We start from the raw sequence: 23,093 nt of genomic DNA on the forward strand, positions 1-23,093 counted from the left end.
GTCAGGGGTCAATCTGAACTTTGTACCAAATGACTCCATTTATTGACTTTATTTGTAAAGGGAATGTGGTGCCAACTTCATTACACAATGCTTGGGCACTGCCATTGTAATGCTATATTATAATACATATAGTCATATAAGTGAGCAAAGTTGTAGTCTAGGTTTATCCACTGAAATAAAAGAGATAAAGTGGCCAATGTTAAGATATCAATGAAAAGACTTGCCTGTTGGGAGATTACTAGTTATAAAGTGCGTGCTCTACAAACTGATTTGCTCATATACATATAACACACTTATAATATGGGGAAAGAGGATTTAACAAGGATTCCATCTACATCTCTCAAAAAATGTGTTCCTGGCATAGCCTGTTAAACACAATTAACTGGCACTGCATCTGCTATATGTTTGCGCTACATAAATTTCATATATAAATATTGAATATCTATCTATCTATCTTTTTTAGGTAAGTTAAATGATGTCAATATGTCTAGCGTTAAGGTGCTACATTTCTGATGAGATTCTACAGAAATGTTCAGTTATCTAAAGGAAGTAATTGTCTGGCAGGCACTGGTCCAATTCTGTAAAAAATGTTTCCCAATTGTCCTCTATGTTTCTTTTTTATAATCCTCTAAATTTTTTAAATTGTGTCCTCATTTTTTGAAGTTATTTTACTTGTAGCTGATAAATAAAGATCTGAGGGATTTCACCTTCATCTTTTGTCCAATACTTCTAAAAACTTTTTCTTGACTTAAAGCTGTTTATAAAAAAAAATCGTAGCATAGTTTAGGGATAGAAAGTTAGTTACCATGTTTTACTGCCCCACCTTGATTCAGCCTGGGAAAAACTTTGTCGCTTTAACAGAGTTAACGTTAAACACAAGGACTGATGATGTCAGTGGGTTACCTGGAAGTCCACTGTGTCCTCCCAGTAAAGGCCAAGAAGTTATATTTTGATTGATGTCACTTAGGTGTAAATCTAGAAAGACAAGCAATGCCTGAATAATTCGAGCATGGGAAAAAGAGTGGGCACACTTGTTTTGTGTCCATTGTAGAGAGAAGAGGTAAGGAAATTTCCTGAAAATGTATTTAAGGGGACTTTGTTCTATTCACAACTTTCAGAGATTTACTTTAGTCTAATGTGTAGTTCCTCATAACAATATTAAATATTTTTAGAACAGAAATTATTTATGAGGCATCCACGTTGACTTTATACAAAAACCAGCGTGCAGGTTTTATAGAAATACCCAATGCTGTTGCAGGTCGATGGCATCAGAGAATGTGGTCACCAACCACTACCAAGAGCTTTAGCTCTAACCCATGTGAAAAAGTGATATATTTCGTTTAACAATAGCATATGAATAAATCCTCTCTTGTCAGACAGTGGAAAAATATATGTGTTTTATATTTGACAGAATAAATGGATTCCATCGAAGACCCATCTTCAATATAATCGTATATTCCAACCATCAGTGCCAAGCAACCTTAAAAAAATATATACCTTCTTCACAGTTGTCCCCCTTGAACCCTGCCGAGCATATACAGTTTCCTTCTACGCAAGAACCATGACCCCCACAGGAAGGGTCTATGCACTGGCTGCTCGGGACATCGCACTCTGCGCCTTTCCATCCACTGTAACAAATACAGGCTCCTTTGGAGTATTGTCCATTTCCACTACACAAAACTGGACACGCAGCTGCAATAGAGAGAAAAAGCCTATAAATATAAATGCTTACATACGCACACTATATTTGCAATATAAGTTAATCAACCGATACACTTGTGGTTTTAGGTAGGCTGTTCATTGATTGTTCTTACTGCTCCATGACCTCTAACAGATATATTTAATCTGAGGAATACAAAGTCCAATGCAGTTTGATTTTGGCAAGTCTACCTCGGTTAAATAATCAACTGATTCTGCAAAGCAGTATGAATGGCAAAATACATTCAAACAGAGATCCTGTACAAGTGCATCCTTTGTTAAACATGAGGCATACAGAATAAGGTTTGCATAGAAAACTTACACATAACAAAATATGGCTCTTTTTCTTCTATACACAGTATTTAAAGAAGACATCTGGGCACCTTTGTCCCTCTGTTTTCCTATCAACAACGTGGAAATTAGCAACAATGTACAGTATATATATACCCTGGGAACCTCTAGGATCAGAACTCGATCTTCAGATAGGGAGGGATGGTGTCTGGCCCCAAAGCTGTGCCCACTGTAATCCCCTTTCATAATGATTGTGAACTAACTCTGCCCCATAGGACTGTCCACGGCTCTGCAACACAACCACCTCCCTCAACCTTGTGTGAGAGTGCCTCCAGGTTATTAAGGCTAAGCATTGACATGTTCCCTTAAATCATTATGTAACCTGTTATTGTACCTTCTCCACCTCCAAAGTATCTGCATAGTCTAGATGAGGTCTAACCAATGTTTTGTATGGTGGCAAAATAATATTTTCTGTTATTGCATCAATATCCTTTTTAACCTAAATTATGTGTTGAATCTTTCAGACCTTTCCTCTCACAATATCTCCTTCTCCAACACTTGTTTGTCCTGTCCACTGCTCTCCATTAGTGTGCATTAGCTTGTTTTGGGGACTCTAGCCTTCTCTATCCAAACATCCTCTCTTGGAAAACATCAATGAGATCCAAGAAAAAAATCTTTGGATTCCAGTACTTGGACCTTACCTCACTTACTGGCACCCTAAAATATTATCCTTGTTGGCGGCCCAACATCTACAAGACTAAGCATGTTTTCTCCTGTCTCCTTTATCCTCAGTTTGTGATATCTCCACCATTGTTGACATTCCACAAAAGCTTGGAACTCCACTCTCCCCTTTACCTCTCACATTGTCGCTCACCAATAACTATTGCCTTCCCCAGCGAAATCTCTTAAGTTCATTATTTCCTTATAAAAGACACTACTAAAACACTAATTCATTCCCTTGTGATATCATGTCTAGATTATTGCAACTCCCTACTAACTGCCCCCCTAACTTTCACCATGGTAATCCAATCCAAACACCTCTGCCACACTTGTTTTCTTATCCTTATTTTAATCTTTAGCCCAGTATGCCAGTCCCTGGTTGCCCATAACCTCCAGAATTTAAATTCAAGCTCCTGAACCTCACCCAGGGATGGAGTGGCAGCAGTCTGATGGCCCTGGCACTTAAAATCTGGCGTCCAACTAATGAAGTCAATAAAGCCGACTGCTGGACATGCGTGACTGCATGTTGCTTTTTTTTTTCCTCGTGTAGCACCCGATCCGCTGCTCCAATACGAGGTGCAATTGGCCACCAGCCCATCAAGCATGTGCACTGTGTGCCAGATGGCCAGTCCGGACCTGGCTTACCAACAGAGCCCTTAAAAACACGGTGCCCTCATCTTTTTCTGCTCTAATTTCCAAATGCTCGCCTTGCGTACCTCTATGCTATGCCTATGATTTATCTTTATATACAACCTTACACCTCTTTATTTCTGTATTCCTATCACACTAAACAAATATATTCTTCACAAGCTTTTGACTGGCCAAGGATAGCTAAGGATTATGGGACTTACAGCTTAACTGCAGCGGCAAACAGAATTGCCATTTGTTTAAGACCTGTAAAATCATTTTCTCCAACCAGTCTAATTATACAAATTAGCTTTCTTATCACAGTACGTATATTCTTTCTGCTCAAGAGGCCACACAAAATAAACTCATGCAGCATGATAATGGAAACTGTGGGGCACAATAATAAGAATAAAATAGTTCAGCCAAATCTCTATATTGCACAGAGAAAAAAGCTGATGAGTCATTTCTGAATATACCTCTTTTATTTGTTTACTTGACAGAAGTGTGGATTTTATGAACGTGTATTTATGAGTACCGGTGTATAATTTACTAGCCTGTGATAAACATTATGACAAAGTTCTTCGAAAAGTCAAGATTCATTGCTAGCGAATACTCACTCGATTAAAGAGAACCTATTATTTTATTTTTTGGTTCTCATGATATGCATGATTCTGCTGCATTATGTTATCGAAAAGTATTTTTCACGCCTCTGGCACCAAAAGGGTTGTATTCATGTTAATAATGTAATACCTGAGTTCTTTTTGCTACCACACACAAATTTAATTTACTTTGCACCTCATAATACTATGTTAGTGCCCTTTATTATTTGCTCTTTTCAGCTACATTCTGTTTCTGAAATAACCTTTTACCCACTGAGTTTTATTTTATTTTTTTTTTTAGAAAAGATTTTGCCGTAGGTTAAGGTACCTTTTCATTTAGACCAGTGATAATATTACAAAATTACATTATGGAAACCCCAGGGATTTCTTCTTCATGCTTAATCAATTTATATGGTTTTAATGGTTCAAAACAAGCACGAATGCCTCTAAACATTACAATAGCACAACTTATACGTGAATTAGGTAGTATTTAGACTAAAGTGCAAAATAAAACTCTCATAATCTACTTGGAGAGTTCTCAGTAATGAACAAAAACTTGCCATTGCAAGGGTCTTGTATAGGTTGGTGTGTGTCTGTGTCTGTGTTTGTGTCTGTATGTGTGTATGTCTGTGTCTATGTGTCTGTGTGTCTACGTGTGTGTCCTAGAGGAAATATCTACTGAACTCCAGGCCTCAAACAATCCAGAATTAAATATGATATTTAAGGGTCCTAAACCAAGAAATGTAATATATATTGAATTATTTGTTTCAGCTGAACCAAATAACAGTGATGTACTCTGTTAAATCTGTATTTTTCTTGTATAGATCCAGCTTCTGTTTTCCAGACGTGGATATCCACCTTTGGCAATAGGGTCCCTAGTTAGCTGCTTAAATGGTAGCACCATTTTAAATGTTAAGCCCATCTGTATTCTTACAGGGTTCTCAGAAAATCCTCTCAAAATATTCTGTAGCTAGGTATTCTTCTTTAAGTGCACAAACCGTCTTGAGCTAGTGAATTGCTTAGTTCTACTGTTTGTGTGCGCGTCTCCATGAGCGCTTGATTAATACACTTTGCTTTCCAGGTCCAAGAAACGTGATTGTTGGTTTTAGCTCTCAATTGGACAAAGATATATTTTATTCCTCCGCAGAGCCTCAAATTGCTACCATTTCTTTATCCGTGAAAATACTACAGTTGGCACCTTTACCAGAGGTGTTTATATTAGTTTAACACAGCAAATGTTTCAGGGGTAATTTAACAGTCTTCCTCAAGTAATACATTTATGTAAAGAGATTTCTTCTTGCGCAATATATATATGTAACAATATGTACACTGCCAGCAATTCATTGTCATATACAGATCATTTTCTGCTTACGGTTAAATATGTATAATTATCTATCCATCACATACATTGTCTATTTACCTATTTAAAGATTCATAGATCCCACACAGATAGACATTATTTTTAGATAGAACTAAAATATTGATGTTCCAGTCTTACCTGGAGAATTTTAACAAGGTTAAAGTCTCCAGGTGAGACTGTGAAAATCAATAAGTTTGTTCTACACAAAAAAAGTCTTTGGGTTTGTTGGAAACTCATGTGTAAGTCTTCATTTTTCTTTACACATTTGATGAGCAGAGTGTATGGGCATCAACCTTAGATAAGTTGAATACTAGTTTTTTTTCTTCATTGGTACTTCGATGAGAATAAATGACACCTGTGCAGTTTCCTATCACCCTTTTAGGAAATGATTAACCCCTTCAGGACCAAGACATTTTTAAACTTTTGGACCACAGGATTTTCAACATTTCTGCTATGTCCTTGTTCAACCATAATTTATTTTTTTAGGTAAGGGGAAATGGGTGGTATTGGGCCACATTTTTTAATTCTTAAGTTTATCTTTTCACTTTTAAAACGTTGAGGGTTTTCTCATATATATGATATATTTTTTGCAAGGGAAATTTTCCTTCTGACAGTAGTCAGTGATGATGTCAGAGGAAAGGGAATGCCCGAACAGTAGTTGAACGGAAGTACAATCGTATGGTAATTTAAATAATGGTACTGTGAAAGCGCTCATTTGATCTACTTAAATCCCTGAGGTATGGACAATTTACTTTTTGTTGCAGATTTTACTCTGCCGATGCTTAAATTGTCCTCTGATGTCAACTGCCGGAATTCTGGGACATAGTTCTAAGTCCTCGTTGCAACAGAGTTAATAGTTTTTATACCAGTGGACAATAATTCTAAATGAAAACCATGCTGCAATTCTGGAGATAACTGGAAATAAATATAAAATCATAATAATGGTAATGAAATACTGATATAGCACCATTGTAATTGGAGTTTCAGTGGTCAGCCACAGAAACTATGTATTTGTTAATCTTCTGCCCCATGAAGACAGTGGGCAGGCTGTGTAATGAGCAGTCACAGTATAAAATGGTTTGCTGAAAAGTTGGGCAATCAGTGCGTTAGTATGACAACTTTAACTCATTTACCATTTTACACCAGAAATGCTAATTATTTGGTAAACTAACGTTGGTGCCCACTACTTACTTTCTTTCTGTCTTTCTTTCTTCTTTCCCCTCTTTCTATTGTCTCCCTCTCCCCTTTTCTCTCCCTCTTTCTTCTGTCTATTATTTTTTCTCTTTTGAACCTCTTTCCCTTTTTGTCTATTTTATAGATCCCTCCCTACAATACTATCTGTCAGCCCTTACCACCTACTTTACAACTGCCCCCCAACTATTCAGCAGCTCCTTTCACAGAAACGCAACCAGACAGGACCTCAGTTTCAAACTTTCTTAGCCATACTTTTTTTTATTATGTTTTAACGCCTGCACCCCAAAACATTATGATGGCCCTCAGTTCCAAACTCTATTTGCCATACCTTTTATCACCTCCAACACATTGGGCTTGAACACTCTGTGCAGGTCACTCCTATCCATGTCCACCAGTATCACCCTCTAGATCTCCAACTGCATTAACACCACAGCCCCACGTCTTTCTCTGCATCACCTACCACCTGCATGTACACAACTTCATTGTATACCTCAACATCTACTGCCCACCTCTTTCTCCCTCCCCATCTACTCCCTCCCTGTAGCCATTACTCTGATCAAATACTTCTTTACTCTGAGCTGGGCTTATCACAAATATCCAATCGCACTTGACACCATCTGCATCTAAATTGGACCTTAACCTTAAACTTCACCCAACATGACTGACAATGTCCTTGTTGACAAGGCTATTATATATAAAGAGGTTTTTATGTTCTAAGTGGTTCAGGAAGGGGTTACTATGTAAAAAACCCAAAATACATTATTTTAACTATTTATTTAATGTGCTTATAGTTGATATAGAATGTTACATCATTGGCAATCTTTAAGGAATGCTTTAAACAAACTGGCAAAAGAACATTTCCATAATTTGCAATTTTGAGGTAAAAGACCCGTTAAAGAATTTCGGAAGGACAAAAGAAACTCATCAGGTGTGTCAAATCTCTGACATTCAAAATCCATGAGGGGAAAGCCACACACGCTGACTTAAGCACTAAAGTATGGATGCTTTAATTAATCCAGGGCGAATTTAATTGCTTCAGTTAAGTGGAAATCGGGTTAAAAATGATGCAGTGCATGCTGAGGTGTGTTAAAAACATGACATATGAGTTGGAGGAATCGATAAATTAAAAGTGCACAGATGTTTTAATTAAACCCAGGGAAGTTAACCAAGATCGCTTGAGACTTTTAAGCCTATGATTAATTTAATTAATTTAAAATACCTGTAGCGAGAGGATGCCTCTGTTTTCAGAGTTCTAAAAGTTTTTTTTTTAGTAGATAATTATATAAGTTCCTTGACATATAACCAAAAATAGTTTTGAAACGTAATTAAAAAATTAAACAAGGATGGGAATATTTTGGTCGCTTTGCTCCGAAGTTTTTGCTCCAAGTTTTATTATTGCTATCCCATCGCAAACGATCAAAGTGATGTACAGTCAATAGCCTTCCCTTAATTAAAATGTAAGGGGCAGACATAACCCTTCTGCCATCAACTAGACCATCCGGGATCAGTTAACCCCTTTTGAACCCCTTATGAAGTTAACCCCTTATGAAGGCAAATTGGAATGAAGCTTTTTTTTATGCAAAGTAAATATGAGGGGGGGACAGATTAAAAAAAGCTTTTGTTTTCGAATACTGTGTCTAATGAGAATATTGTCTGGGTGAGCTAATGTCGTTTAGTTTGGCCAGCACACTGATCTTGCTAGTTGTTACTTTAATCTTTTACGCCCGATAGCGGTAGTTAATTTGTTCTGGCTCCCCGGGTGCAATTCCGCTGTTAATGTGACATTAGATTATTAGATGATTGTGATCCTTCTCCCACACTTGTTTAATAGTTCTTTAGCTCTACTTATGAATCCTGACCCCTTCTTTGTCTGACTTATGTATTTCTGAACAACATTAAAATTACGAGTTAGTATTGTAATGTAATATTCTCTGCTTTTTGCTGGTAAATGACTATTGAACATCCTACAATAGAATTGTTTGTAAGTACGTTTGTATTGTTATATATGTTTATTTATTTTATATATTTATAAAACTAATAAAGAAAGAAATGAAGAAGAAAAAAAGTTAGTTATGTCGGATAGTTGTTACGCTTCCAATCACAGCAATTCAGTAGAAATGCATATTGCTCAGAAATGATGTAAAATAAAGACAAGTGCCAGGTTTTTACCAGAATGTATGCAGTTTTGCAGAAGATGATGACACATACGAGAAGCCAGGGAATGGTAGCAATTTCCTTCAATGCTGGAATTCCCAGTGCTTATTTATTTTTGGTTCTCGGCTGTTTTGCTGGTTAAACCGTGCTGATTTTGTGACTTTTTAACAACAATTTTGCTTTATTTCTGAAAAGCTGAAAAAAAGTCCCTACATGTTTACCAATTAACAAACTATTTTTCTACTACCCATGTTACTTCTTGTTATGAAGGAAAATTGCGTTTGGACCGATAGGGATTGAAAATAGCAAAATCATATGGAATCAAGCACCCACCAAGCTACCGTTGTTAAAGAAAGGCTTCGCTCAGCATCGCTGTTTGCTCTTAAGCCCTCAAGCCTTTCGGCACACACAGCTGCCATTCACTTCAAACTTCAGAAAAAAAGAATTATGGAACATGCCAAAGAACTTCGCACAACAAATTTAAATTACTTTCCTTTTCAGTAGCTTCAGTTTTTTTTCCAGACTAGATTGGCCAAAAAACCCCTGTGGCTTTATGAAGACTTTTCTTCTGCCGTTTAGGACTGTTGATCACTATGATACCTTCAAACCTAGCAAGTCGTCTGAGCTCCTAGAAAAGAGGGTGATCTGGGGTTGAGAGAAGGACAGAGGAATCGGGGGCCAAAAGAGGGACACTTGGGAGGTAGGCAATTGCTTGTGTGCTTGGTTACATTTAGAATTGACATTTTAAGTTCAATCATTATCCACTGATCACAGTGTTCAGATAGAAGAAGAAGAGACCTGGCATGACTTTCCAGGAAAAATAATTGCAGCTGTATACAATAAAGGTGAACCTTTGCTATGAAAAATGTAAATAGATTTTGTGCTCTCAGTGATAACGGTTATTATTTGAGTTGGCTGTATTTCTCCTTCTATGGATATTTGACATTGATTAATGATTATACCCTTCTAATTTATATAATGACATCAATCACATTAAGTTGCATCCTGTCATCTCTAAGAGCAGTCATTGTGCTTTTCTTCAAATATTCGCTTAACACTTGGCACAAAATGCGAGTGCTATTTTATTTGTCATAAAAATGGTAATAGCGTTTGTATTTTCACTTTATGCTTTTTTAGTTTCTTAACTATTCGACTCCTGTGAAGTAAACACGTAAACAAAAATATTTTAGGCGTTATATTTCAATTTTAGTTGTTGAGTACTCATTTCTGTCCTAATTTTATGAATATGGAAACCAATTATTCTAGGACTCGATAATTATTTTACATAGTGGATCACTTTAAACAATTCCCAGACTACAATAATGACGTACCACAAAAACTATGAACATTCTGAACAGTAGATTTACAATGTTGTTGGGCTCCTGGTTCTAGAATCTGCTTTCCTATTCTTGTGGTTCACTAAAACCTCTATACTTTTTTGTGGAGTAGGAGTACTACCTGAAGGTAAAGTTGGGTTTCTTATAGATTCAATCATACAAAACTTGGTCGTGTTTTGTTCACTGGAAGCAGTTACCCATGGTCCTGTGGTATGACATCAAAACCCCTCGCCCCCAGCCATCTGAATCAGAAATGCAAGAAGCACAGCATTTGAACTTTAATGTCTAGCTTTGTCCGCCATCACAGAGGCAAGATAAAGACTGTCGGTGTTTTATTATTTTGGCAATGTAACGGTCATAGAGAACCATTCTCTGCCCACTCTATCAATACTTTCTTAATTTCCTAGCACTTGTGAGGAACATATTTCAAGGTGCCTGAGGTGCACGTAGTCCTAACAATGTACTTCATTAATGCCTTGGCAGGCTGGGGCATGCTGGTCTTTGCTTTCTCTATTTTGAAAACATTACCCTAATATATATGAATAAAATTCACAAATCTGTGAGCTCTGCTGTAATGTAATGTATTGGCCTAGGGTTTTCAGACAAATTTGTTTTTCCGTGTGTCCCTCAATACCTAGAACTACTTCTTTCTCTTTCCAGAAAGATTAAAAAACTACAAAATGATTTGATTCTGAGAAACACAAGGTTTCATGCACTATTAATTACTTTGCTAACATTTTCTATTTGTTATTTAATTCAAATACAATCATTGTATTAAACATTCTAACTGGTTGGCGTATTTTAGTAAAAATGCTTCAAAGGTCTAGCATTGGATTCTTTGTTACATATATATAAAAAAATAAAAGGGAACAAGATGCACAAAATGTGAACGTTCCAAACTACTTGAATAATTACAGCTATTATCAGAGGTCAAAAATACTTCAGACGGAACATAATGCAAATAGCTGTAAGGAAAATAGAACCAATTTCAGTGTGGTATATTAACCTAAACAGATTGCTTATTATAACGCATAATCAATATAACCTAACTGCTTAATGCTAGTCTAAGTAAAACTATCGGGTTGCATTTACATCAGCCTGTCTCTATCGTTTATTTTCCAAATTTAACAAAACGTTTGGTATAGTTGTCCATACAATGTTAGGCTGGGGTACAAGTAGTCAGTTTGTAGGTGGGTTTCAATTAATTAGTATTCACAGAGTTTGCAAAGTTATAATAATACGAAAATGTAAGAGGTAATGTGTTTACTGTTTCTAGCCAACACTCCAGAAGCATAATTACTAGAAACTCCCCGAGGAAAGGTCCAAAGAAGAGTATGTGTCTAGCAAGATTGCAGTTTGACCTGGTTTCAGCACGTTATGGGAAGAGGGGCATAAATAAACCCAACCAGACGTTAAAGCTAAATACAAGGATACATGTTAATGAATGAATGAATGAATGAATGAATGAAGTTCAGCATTTGCAAACATTCCAAGAAGTGTCAGCCAAAGCCCATTCCTAACCACTTTGGTCATCATTTGTATAGACTAATAGATAAAGAATGTTAGGTCTTCCTATTAGGTGTGGCTTCTCACCAATCGTATGAGAAGAGTTTGGTCAGGGTAGCGGCGGACATTTATTCACGATATTACGTGAAAGGTGACGATGATGATAATTACAGCAAGGTAAAGGTGAAGGTTGGGTGATAAGGTAATAATCAGTTATTAGTAAACTTATTTTAGTCACTATGGTTTATTCATAACAAATGTTTAAAATAGAATCAAATGGGGAAAAAAACAACAACAAAAAACCTATAGTGATTTGCAACAATTTAATCACTGGAAGGGCTATTTTACATATAAAGTCCATGCAAAGCATTGCTGCAGACACAACACTCTTCCCATAAAAAAATTAGAAAATAATAATAATAATAATAATAAAACATATATATATATCTCAGTAGCCATATTCGGAAGTTAAGTTTTGTCCTTGGTTTCTAGCTGGCAAGTAATGTTAGGGCAGAGAATGGAATGTAGTTTTCATAAAGGATAAACAGAAAGGAAAGCAACAAGATATTCAATATATGCAAAAAAATGCATTGATAATTTGTTATAATATCAAATTAGAACAAGAAGATGAACCAGTGAAAACATCAACTGAAAGAAAATTAAAAGGAGAAGCAATACAGAGACATTACAATAACCCTAATGTTTAGGGTTGTTACTCTGTTAGTTTGAAATAATATATAAAAAAGAATTTCTGGCAGTTAATAAACAAAATATATTTTGCAAGGCACAGAAATGTCAAATATAAAGCTAAGTCTTTTTCCCTAGATGACATGACCACCAAAGAAGTGTGAAGGTCTATGCGTGTTCTAAATGTATTTTTGTTTTTTTTTTATTACAAAATTCCATTATCAGGGATGCAAGAAGTCGTTAATTAGCTGGATTTTATGTTGCTGAGCTATGTGAATAATTGTTTGCTCTTTTACAGCTAATATTATGACACAGTACCTATTAATAATGATTCTAAAATACATGTATTTAACATGAAAGCATGTCAGCTTTCACGGCTGTAGGCATTCATTTAAGGGCAGTTATTATTATGAGACCACATTGCATGATTAATAGCTAACATTTAAATTCCATTAACCAGTATATAAAACTTAGACCCATAATTATTGCTGCTAATTGGCCGTACTTCCAAACAGTTCAGAAAAGGAGAGTTGTGGAGCAAAAATATGGAAAGCCGCCTATGGCCTTGCCCTTTGAATTTGAACGACCAATCAGGTCTGTGAACTTAGCATTCTCAAAGTTACCATTGCAGGAAATCTATTAATACCATCTAAGGCCATTATTTATGCCTGGTGCAATCAAAAAACTGATTATAAACATAATAAACCATAAAACCAAGTACATATATATATATAATTAAGGGGGTAGTAGAAGCATTATTAAACACTCATCTACAGACAGGTTGGCCTTATTTGCATGCACCTACCCAGAATCCCTTGTGGTTGTGGCTTGTCTGGTGTCTGTAGATGAGTGTTTAGAAATCTATAGCTATATCTATGTAATGGCATATACAAATATATATGAAAAAAACAATATTTTGTTGCATTTTACCATCCACCTTTCCATAAAATTGCTGATAAAGAATTGCAATTATCAACATATACTGGAGTCAGGTAAGTTAATGTTCAATAACTTTATTATGGTTATGCTCAATGCAAAAGGGCCTTAAAAATGGCTAAAATACTAAGCTTACTGCCACAGTGAGTCTGCCTTGAATGCAGCTTATGAATAATAATAATAATAATAATAATAATAATAATAATAATATCAATGATGGAAGATTTACAGAGCACTTAGACTCTATGGTGGCGGTAGCCAGGTTTGGACCTGTTTTTTTTTTGTGTCCCAAAAGTACCAACAGTAGTGTCTTATATTATATATATATTTTTTTACTTGTTTTTGATAATGTGCCTTATTTTCTTCTTCTCTCTATGATATATCTCTATATAATATACACGGCATAATTGCCCCACAATGCGAAACACCAAAGTCATACACTCTGATTATCCAATATCATTATTTTGAACTACATTATTTAAAAAAAAATGTGTACATTAGTTGATTAATGGCCCCTAAATATTTTTCTGTACATTAGTCAACAGTATAATTGTACAGACTCCTGCTTCTAACCCCATTTCCCATAATGTAAAATAGAGCACTGATGATAATGGAATATTTAATGCATGGCTTCATACAGCTTCATTCATTGCTTATAGCAATTTCTTATGCATAATATATTAAAAATTACTATGTATTTGTTGGCATAATGGATATAGAACTATTTGCATCTTCCATACATCTACATACTGTACATTAAAGTGACCTTCAGTTTAATGCAGAACATATAAAAAATACATACTTCATGGCTCCACTGGTATTAATGAAGTCTTGCAGAATTAATTTTTTATAAATATGTGGTTAGAATTGTGATCTGTTATTTTTCCCACAATATGTCTAAATCTAAGGTAGTGAACGCTGAACCAAGTTTGGGGGTTACAGTTTAGCTTTAAATCACTAGAGGTGTCATACAGACCAGTTTTACTGAGAGCATACCGTATTTCATATTTTTCTTATCATTGTACTGATCTCAGGGTTCGTTGTCATTCCATCTACATAGACTAAATGGTTCTTATTTGCTATCTTATGTTTCTTCCAGATATACTGGTCTTTTGTTTATAGCACTACAGCAATAACTAAACCTAAAAGCTGACTTAAACTGTGCAAGCGGACTACTTATCAAGCTGCAGTCAGTTTGGATTTTACTTTTATGGCAGCCGAGTTGAGAATCTATTTGTAGACTTCAGACACTTGCATTTGAATATTTTAATTTATGGGTTGATCTGTTTCAGCAGGTGGCACTTAAGCATTTGGTCATTCATGAAAACATACACAACAAAGTGCATGTGTCATTGGAACAAAGTATTTCTACACAGAAGTAATGGCAGTCTGATACCTCTTTTAGCTCAAACCCATGGTCCATCAATTCTAGCCCCATGCTTCCTGTTGTCAATTACCGCATGTTGGACTATGTTGCAATAGAAATCTTTGGTCAATAACTAATCATAATTGCTTCCAACTGTAAAATCATTTAGAGCAATAATAACTTCAACATCAAAGTGGCACCAAAGCTGCTTCAGATGGTAGAGCGCAAAACTAAGTGCTTCATGTGGTTAAGGCACATGCTAAGGTGGCATGTAGTAGTTATTTAGTAAGTTAGTTGTACTGCTATCCAAAAAATATTATTATATAAATAATAAGATTTAATTGAGAAGAGATGGGCTGAAGAAGCTTAAGGACATCAGAATACCGAATAATAAACGCACTTTTGCAGTGGAGTATGTGCTGTGGATCTTGCCAATCCTTTGAAAACCATTTGCATTTTACTACATCCATGAGAATCTCAAAATGATTAGTTTAACTGACTAATGTATTTTATATTGCAGGTATGATGACAATTTACACCACACTTTGATGCCACATAACCATACCTACAAATCTGTATGGTTCAACGAGGAGCCTACAGGAGAAGGACGGCTTTCCCAGGGCTCCAGGGAAATACTTTCAATCTCTAGGTAGGGGAGTTGCCATTGGTTACACCCAATCCCACCTAGGTGTCACCTATTCTTCGCCCATCTCCTGTCCTTTCAGGTCTACCTAGGACTAACCTATCCTCTATGTGTGTCTCTGATTCCACCCACCGCTGATTCCAGCCATTCCAGAGGCCAAGCCTAGGAAGATGCACTGCAAGTATGCACACGGAGTCCATGGTGGTACCAAATATACTTATTGCTATACACTAAGCAAATATAATTCTATAGCAGTTTTATGCAAGTTCAGTTTTTTAAGACGTTAGTCTCCAGGGCATTTGCATGTTGATAGGTGCCCTTTAAGGTAAGCTGCTGGCAAAACTCAGGCATATTAAGAAGGACATCATTTCAAAACGTGTCTTATTTCTGATAGCCTAACAGTTGTAAAACTGATGGGAGAATTACAAAATGCGCTCCTTTGTTTCAAGCATTTAAAAATGTATTTATACAGAGAGATGCAGTGAAGCCTTTCTACATACAACTTGCAGAATTTCAAACCGTTAGGACAGGTAATTGACAAGCAGACATGAGAGCGTGATGGTTTGCAACAAAGAACTGTGATTGAATTTTTGAACGAGGAGAAGGAACAATGAGTCTAATTCTCAATTGGCTGAAGAATGTCTACAGAGATTACCTTATGGAGAAAAGCCAAAACAGCCTCTGGGTAAAATTGCAATTGAACAGGACAAGGAAAAGTGACAATGACCTTGACAATGCACCATGCTGCACTTGCCAAGTCTTTAAGTTACCTTGTGTATTTTTTGTTATTATATAAATTCATTAAAGAGCTATTTAACACAGAGGACATTTTATGACATCTTAACAAAAAAGGAAACTGACCACAAGCGCTAACATTTCTTATTGTTCAATGGTATGCAGTGCTCCTAGTATTTTAGGACAGTGGAAATCTGTCCCCATATGTCTAATAAATTCACACTGTATATATCAATTTGGCTTTTGAACCATACAATTAAACTATGAATATATAATGCCTGGACTAGCTATGAGTAAGTTCACTGACAGATGCCTGGAATGTTAATCTGATCAGGGTACTCATCATTTTATGCCATTGATGTACTAAAACACAAAACATCTATATCATTTTTGTGCATAATCTCATTAAGTATCCTATTTGTCGAGCATTTGTTGAGCTTAATTGAAGTAAACATTATTCAGATTGCCATATTGGCAAGGCCAGTGATCGCTATAGGATGTACGTGCAGCTGCCCACTAGATACACACAGCAGAACTCAATGATGCAGTCTAACGTATGAGCTTTTGGAAGGTGCCATCAGATACCAGCCCACTAGGCACTTGCCCGATTGTTTGATGGTCCGTCTAGGCCTGCATGCATGTTAATTGATGGCTCTTGAGCAGTTGTAGAACTATGATGATTCATGGCCAACATTCGACAGTACGCGTGTTGGATAGGGGTTTCCTGAAGCAATTGGTTGGTAACTCCAGTGTCAGTGCACCTGGAATCATCTGTCTCAGTGTATATGAAGCACTGGAAGAAGTGGTAGTCAAAGCAGGAACTGTTGATGCAATCAACAAAAAATGGTCTTTAAATTCTGTCACTGGGACTGGATACCTGCTTCCTTATTCATACAGCCAGGTGACCCAGCCTTAAAATGACATGTACTGGTTTATTTTGTTTGAGAATATTTTACAAAGTTTACTGCCTTTTACTTTATTATACTTTGAAGCTACTGCAGGAAGAGCGTTTTTTTTTTAAAGAAGAAGCCAGGCTGCATAATGCTAATTTTTCACATGCCGAAAAAGAAAGAAATTTTCCTCTGATCATTAACTGCCTATGCAGCATTACAAAGCCACAAAGTATGGGAATTTACTTAATGCGGGATTTGTAGGCCATAAAACTGAAGTTCTTAAATTAACTAATTCTATATGATGGAGTGCCTGCGTTATACCTCTCTCGATTTAAAATGACAGGATGAGAGTCATACAACACAGCTACCTACTGCAGTGAGATGCACAGTATAATCCTTAGCAGTAATAAACATTGTCTCCACAAAGGGAATATATCAATCAAATACATTCTGAGACACACAGCACATTCTTTAAAGTATATCATTATGGAAATGTTTAAACTGTGTTGTTCTCTCATTTCAGAGCACTCAAGGATGCCTCATGGTGTGATGAACAGTACATAAATATAATTTGTTCCTGCTCAGTGCTTTTACACAGGAGACTCTTCTACTCTTGAAGGACATTAGAATTTATTCACTGTAGTGAGAGAGATTGAGAGCTCAGTTATTTTTACATGTATGTCTCAAGAACTTAATGCCTGGCAGACAAAGAGAATCAACTTTATATGAAGTATAATAATACTAATGTACAATGTTTGGAATGTTTCGTATTGTCAAATAATATGATATAGATTTTTTTCAGATAGGAAATGGGAACCAAAGAAAAAACAAAACCTAAAACTGTGAACTGTGAAGCCAAAATAAGGACGTGCATAGAAACCATTAAAAAATGGTAATCTCATTTACAATATATATGTAACTATAATGTCATTTCATCCCCCTCATCGGTTGGCGTCCTCTCTGCATTAAAAGAAGCGGTGTACCTTTAAGACACAGCGTGCTGGTATATGATGTCATATCTGCGCCTTCCATAGTGTCAAAGATCTCTGTAACCGAATCATTTTACGGCTAGGATACATCGCTCAACAGAAACACTAACAAGGACTACGAAAATTGGTGATCTTCAATGGCTCGCTATAAACAGCAGAAACTAATATAGTGTATGTGCCTGTTGTCCTGCATGTGATAAATGTGATCAGGGAATTTACAATTTATAAAGTAAATCATAAATATATTGCAGGATTCAATTTCTGTTAGATATTGCCTTAAGGCTTCATGTTTCAGGTACTGTACAAAGGAACTTCAAACAGAAGATGTTCCTCTTTACACTATTTTATTCTTTTTTTTCTGTTTTTTTCTGGTAATAACTAAAACATAGGATAATTTCCTATTTAGGTGACAAATAGAAAACACGGTATTTGAAAATGGCGACATTAATCATCAAATGGAGACTTGTCAGGAGAGTTTGCGGGAGAGCTTCCTGACTTCATGATACATTATGAAGATCTTATATACATTATGAGCCTCTGTAGCCGGAAGAGCTTGATGGGCTCCATATACTTAAAACTGCAAGATTTCTTCAAAGTCTTCTCACACAATGAATTATATATTAATGCACTTTAAGCTTGCAAGAGAATGGCCCTCTTCACCTTCTGTACCAGTATGTTTTAACATGTGTTAATGTTAATGTCAAAATGTATCTTGTAAGTTGTAATGCCATTGTTAATTGTCACTGAGCTTTGGAATCTGCTGATGTTCTATATATAAATGTAACTGGCCCATTGCACGGTGGGACACCAGGGGTCTTGATTGCCCATGTGGGTGATCTGCCCTCTCCCTCCCTGGTTTGTACCAGGGGAGACTGCCACCATAGGCATGGGCACTATTCATTATGGAGGGCCTACACTCACAGGTTTTCACATCAAGAAAGTCTTCTAAGTATGATGCAAGAAAACTCACTGATATAACTATACATGTTATGTGGCCAGTCATGCTGTTCCTGTGGCATAAGCCTCCTACACTTTCATAAAGTATTATAAAGTAAGGTAGTTGAAACCACAACTCTCACGTCAACTCTTCAAACTTAAAAAAGTGAAATTTTAAGTCCCAAAAAATACCAACTATATTTCATGAAACACTTTTTAACCAAGCTGATTTCCAGATCCAACTATAATGCAATAGTATAGATAAAATGTAATACATACAAAAATGAAGGACCCATTAGTGACTTCTACCTACTTCACAGCAATTATAAAAACTGTTTGTTGGAGAATACCTTGAGGTTGGAAGATAGTCATTGGTTTGATCTTCCTGTTAAGGGGTTATTGGGTTAAGTAAATAAAGTCTAATCTCCTTGGGGTACCCTGATGTAATAAGTGATCTTCTGTGCTTTGGCCGAAATACAGTGCTTTTATTCATTGTATATACTTGCGGGTTTGGATTTGAGTCCCGTAATTTGTTTGTCTTTGGTTGTTAAAAATGGCTTAATTTCATGCCATTGCTGCCTAGCAAATTGAAATTGAGGGCAGACATAATATATTCCTCTAAAACCCTTCGTGTAATTGAGAAAGGGATGATGTAAAGAGGAATATGGAGGAGTTACTTTATCAGCATTGAAGGAGTTAAGCATTACACTTCCTTGCAGGATCATGCTTCAAGCTGTGATTAATAGCAAAGTAAAGAAGTGAATGGTTCTGCAGTGCTGGCTCATTTTATATAAATTACACTTCATTCTTAAATCAGCGGTGCAGGTTTAAATGTTCAAAATTGAAAATACCATTTTTTTTAAAAAAGGGAACAAAAGAAAATGATTTTCACCCTTGTGGGCACATTTCACAACTGTTGTATTTTTCTTTACAGCATTTAATGAAAGATTTAGGTGTTACCTCCCTATTGCCTTCAAATCTCCTAATTGCTTAAAATGTCACATTTAATGTACCGGCAGCCTTATTTTCAATTTTAAAACTCGTTAGATAGGGATTTGCAAACACCATGTGCAAATCTTAGTTGGATCTCAGAAAGTTTATATCTTGCATCAAATGATTTTGTTTAACTTACATTATGCTTCAATTTTTATGAATCCTATGGTGCCAAGGAAACCCACATATTAATATATTGCTTGGATACAGAAATAGCACTGAATATATATGGGTATGCTTATTGTATTTGAAAGACATACAAACACTATAAAATTGTTACATTTTGATAATGTTATATTGGTGTAATCAATTAGCTATCTCAGAGAACCTTATAATAGTTCATCACAAACATTTTGTTGTAGCAAATCGCTAATGGTGTTACCCAAATGGTTATGATGTCCCTGTGCCTTTAGAAAGACACAAGATGACGGCTAAGGAAACCATGGGGGCTGTTTGGGCTAAGCACAGACCCTCTTAGTACTGCTGGGGTGGTTACAAGGGATATCTCTGATCTCCCAAACTAGACCATTGAGTAGCAGAACCTAATCATTCAAAAGGACAACCTGCCTATGGTCTTGTGGTAGAGGGGCTTCCACCCCTGGGCCTGCTGCTCTAAGCCTAGTCGACGACACCCCTGAATAATGTATTTTTAAAAACAAAAAGAAAACCACTAGATACTTGGATGTTCATATACCATTACATCAGAATATAATTTAAACTTCATTAACTAAAACCCAAAGAGCTCCAAAGTAGGGCTATATGCACAAAGAGAGTTAAAAAGCGAACTCGAAGCAAACTCGACAGTTTAACCCCTTAATGACAAAGCCCATACATGTACGGGCTCAAAATGCATTGTTTTCAATGGGTTTAGGGACCGCCCATTGTCCTTAAGGGGTTAAAGTGATGGTAAAGCCTCAAGACCATTGACCGGAGGGCTTACTAGAGCTATACCCAAAATAGACCCTTCCATTTAGCAGCGTTCCAATGATATACAAAGTAGAACTTTAAGCCTAGTTCATTGTGCAAAATAATATAACATTGGCTTAACTGCTGCTTAAATCTTGTATGAACAGGAGGGCATTGCTTTTATTATATATATATATATATATATATATATACATGCTGGCCATCAAAGTCCAGACGACAGATGAAATTTCCTGTTCAAGTCGTGCCCGAATAATATTTTCATTTTTTTCCTTTCCATTTCATATTTCTTGACAACTCAAGTTGAAGGCTAGGTCTGCAATTGTTGAAATGGTTCCAGCTGGTAAATATGCACTTAGCATTGAAACATAATATAACAATACCTTTTGCACAATCTGCTCCATGGAATCCGGGGAAGCAATGGCAGACCCCTGACACACATTCCCCATTACCATGGCAATTCCGAGGACAATCTTGAACAGAGTCTGAAAATAAAAACAGCAAAAAAATAAAAAAGATAAATGAAAATGAATGGTACAAGGAACCACATACTGATAATACAAAATCAGACACAGATAAAAAAATACAATTTATTTTAAAAGGTGCAAATAAGTTTAAGTATATGCATATTTAGTAACTCAGAAAAAGGATAAAGTTGCTCTATACAGATAATACTTCTTTAAATCAGCAGGAGTAAATAACAATCACGAGTTGCAGAGATTTTTTAATCTTTTGCTGACGTATTCTAATTATAATAGTCGATAAAATCAAGGAAAAGTTGTAGTTAACAATGTAGATTATCCTTTGGAGCACTATGGGATGATTTGACACCTTATCAATATTTTTTTCTGCTTTTGTATTTCTGACAAAGGATGTGGGGAGGTAAAAAACTACATTTGCACTTGTTTTAATGATTTTTAAAACATTACAAATCATTAAAAAAACATCGGACAAATTACTATTATGAAACAAATCATAAAAAGCATATGTCGATCAATGTAAAGTATAAGAAAATAGCAATTTGAAGCCTGCAGCTGCAAAACTGGACATGTTTTAAGTCTGTTTTTACAGAACATGCATTGAGTTAAAAGTATATACAAAAATGTGTTAATAACAAAGCTATGATATTCGGTTGGTGGTGCAAAAGATGAAAGGTGATACATATATAAAATGGCAATTATCTCCCCAAAAAAGGTGCACTTGTGGCATGTACCAGTATGGGGGAAGAAAACAACTGGCCTTAAAAGGATATTTTTTGTTGGGAATTTACATGTACTCAAAATACAATATAATACCATTGTGAGCTTCATACTTGGAAACTTTCTGGGATGGAGTCCTGTTTCCCTGGGCCATCAGGTCAGTGACTTTTTCCCCTTTCAGGTCAGTGACATTTGGCATGCCCACTCTATACCCAGTCTTTGACTACTTTCTTTCTACTTCAGTTCCACTCCCCAGCACTAACTGGGGCTAGCCGTGCCTCCATGTGTGGCTAGCCTTGCCCATTCATGAAGCCACTCACCCAGAAGAGGGAGAGATCCAGGTAGCCTATCATGGGAAGTTCCCAGGTGTGATAATGTTGACTTCCTTGGTCCACTATTTTGTAAAATAGTGCATATCAGCCCAAAACTGGTAATTTCATATACATGTATGCACATATTTCTAAGATGAAACTAACCAGATGTTATATTTATAGGTGATGTTGTTAGCATATCAATTAATAATAATAATAATAATTTATTATTATTTATTGTTTCATATGTACTTTTTATAAAGATAACTAAATACATACTCTGAGTCTACAGTAACTGTAGGAATTGTGGAACTATGCTTTTCTTGTGGCGGAGTGGCTTACATAATAGTAGTCAAACACGACTAACCTGCCCTGAGAAAGAAGAAACTGATGCAGGAAAGCAGGACTTCACATAGAGACTTTGGGATACATGACACATGTTAATGATGAAGAAAAAAATGACATAACTTGTTTGCTTAATATGTCACTATTTGTTCAGAGCAAATTTCATTTAACGACGCTCTCCTTTACATTGCATGAATTCACAAGAAGGTAGTTTTTTCTGTATCCAAAGGTGTATTTAGCGTGAACTTTCGCTGACATATGTCTGCTGCTCCTTCTCTTATTGAAGATCACAGAGTGCAGCAGCTTTCAGCTTTTTTCATTGCTCTTGATAGGGGAAAGTTCTGATAATAGGCATGTGTGCAAGAGTCTCTGAACTGAATGAAATACTGGTCCTTTCTCTTGATATCTGTCCAATTACTGTCATTGCCTTATCTAGATGTCTACCTGGCCATTAGGCCTATTACTTCCGACTCCTCAATTGTGGTCTGTCCAAGCCCATGCAGAATATATTTCAGACAAGCTGCTTGTCACAGTTCCAACATCTACGTATTGTAAAGGCAAAAAACTACTAGCCGTAAAGTGGATTTAATTTTATATACTGTACCTTGAACAGACTTGTCAATATTTGTAGGATTATTTGAAATCTTTTG

General features: G+C 36.1%; 1 protein-coding gene across 1 annotated transcript in view; it reads right to left on the bottom strand.

The window, feature by feature from the left end:
• The window catches only part of TENM2 (teneurin transmembrane protein 2), a 418,814-nt gene that overhangs the window by 109,986 nt on the left and 285,735 nt on the right, over nt 1–23,093 (bottom strand). Inside the window, exons 9-10 of the mRNA XM_053463637.1 lie at nt 20,972–21,073; nt 1,498–1,692 (exon numbers count right to left, since the gene is read on the bottom strand). Of these exons, the coding sequence (XP_053319612.1) occupies nt 1,498–1,692; nt 20,972–21,073 (297 nt within the window). The remainder of the gene's footprint in view (nt 1–1,497; nt 1,693–20,971; nt 21,074–23,093) is intronic.

The sequence above is a fragment of the Spea bombifrons genome, chromosome 4 (genome assembly GCF_027358695.1).
Source record: "Spea bombifrons isolate aSpeBom1 chromosome 4, aSpeBom1.2.pri, whole genome shotgun sequence".
Lineage (NCBI taxonomy): Eukaryota > Metazoa > Chordata > Amphibia > Anura > Pelobatidae > Spea > Spea bombifrons.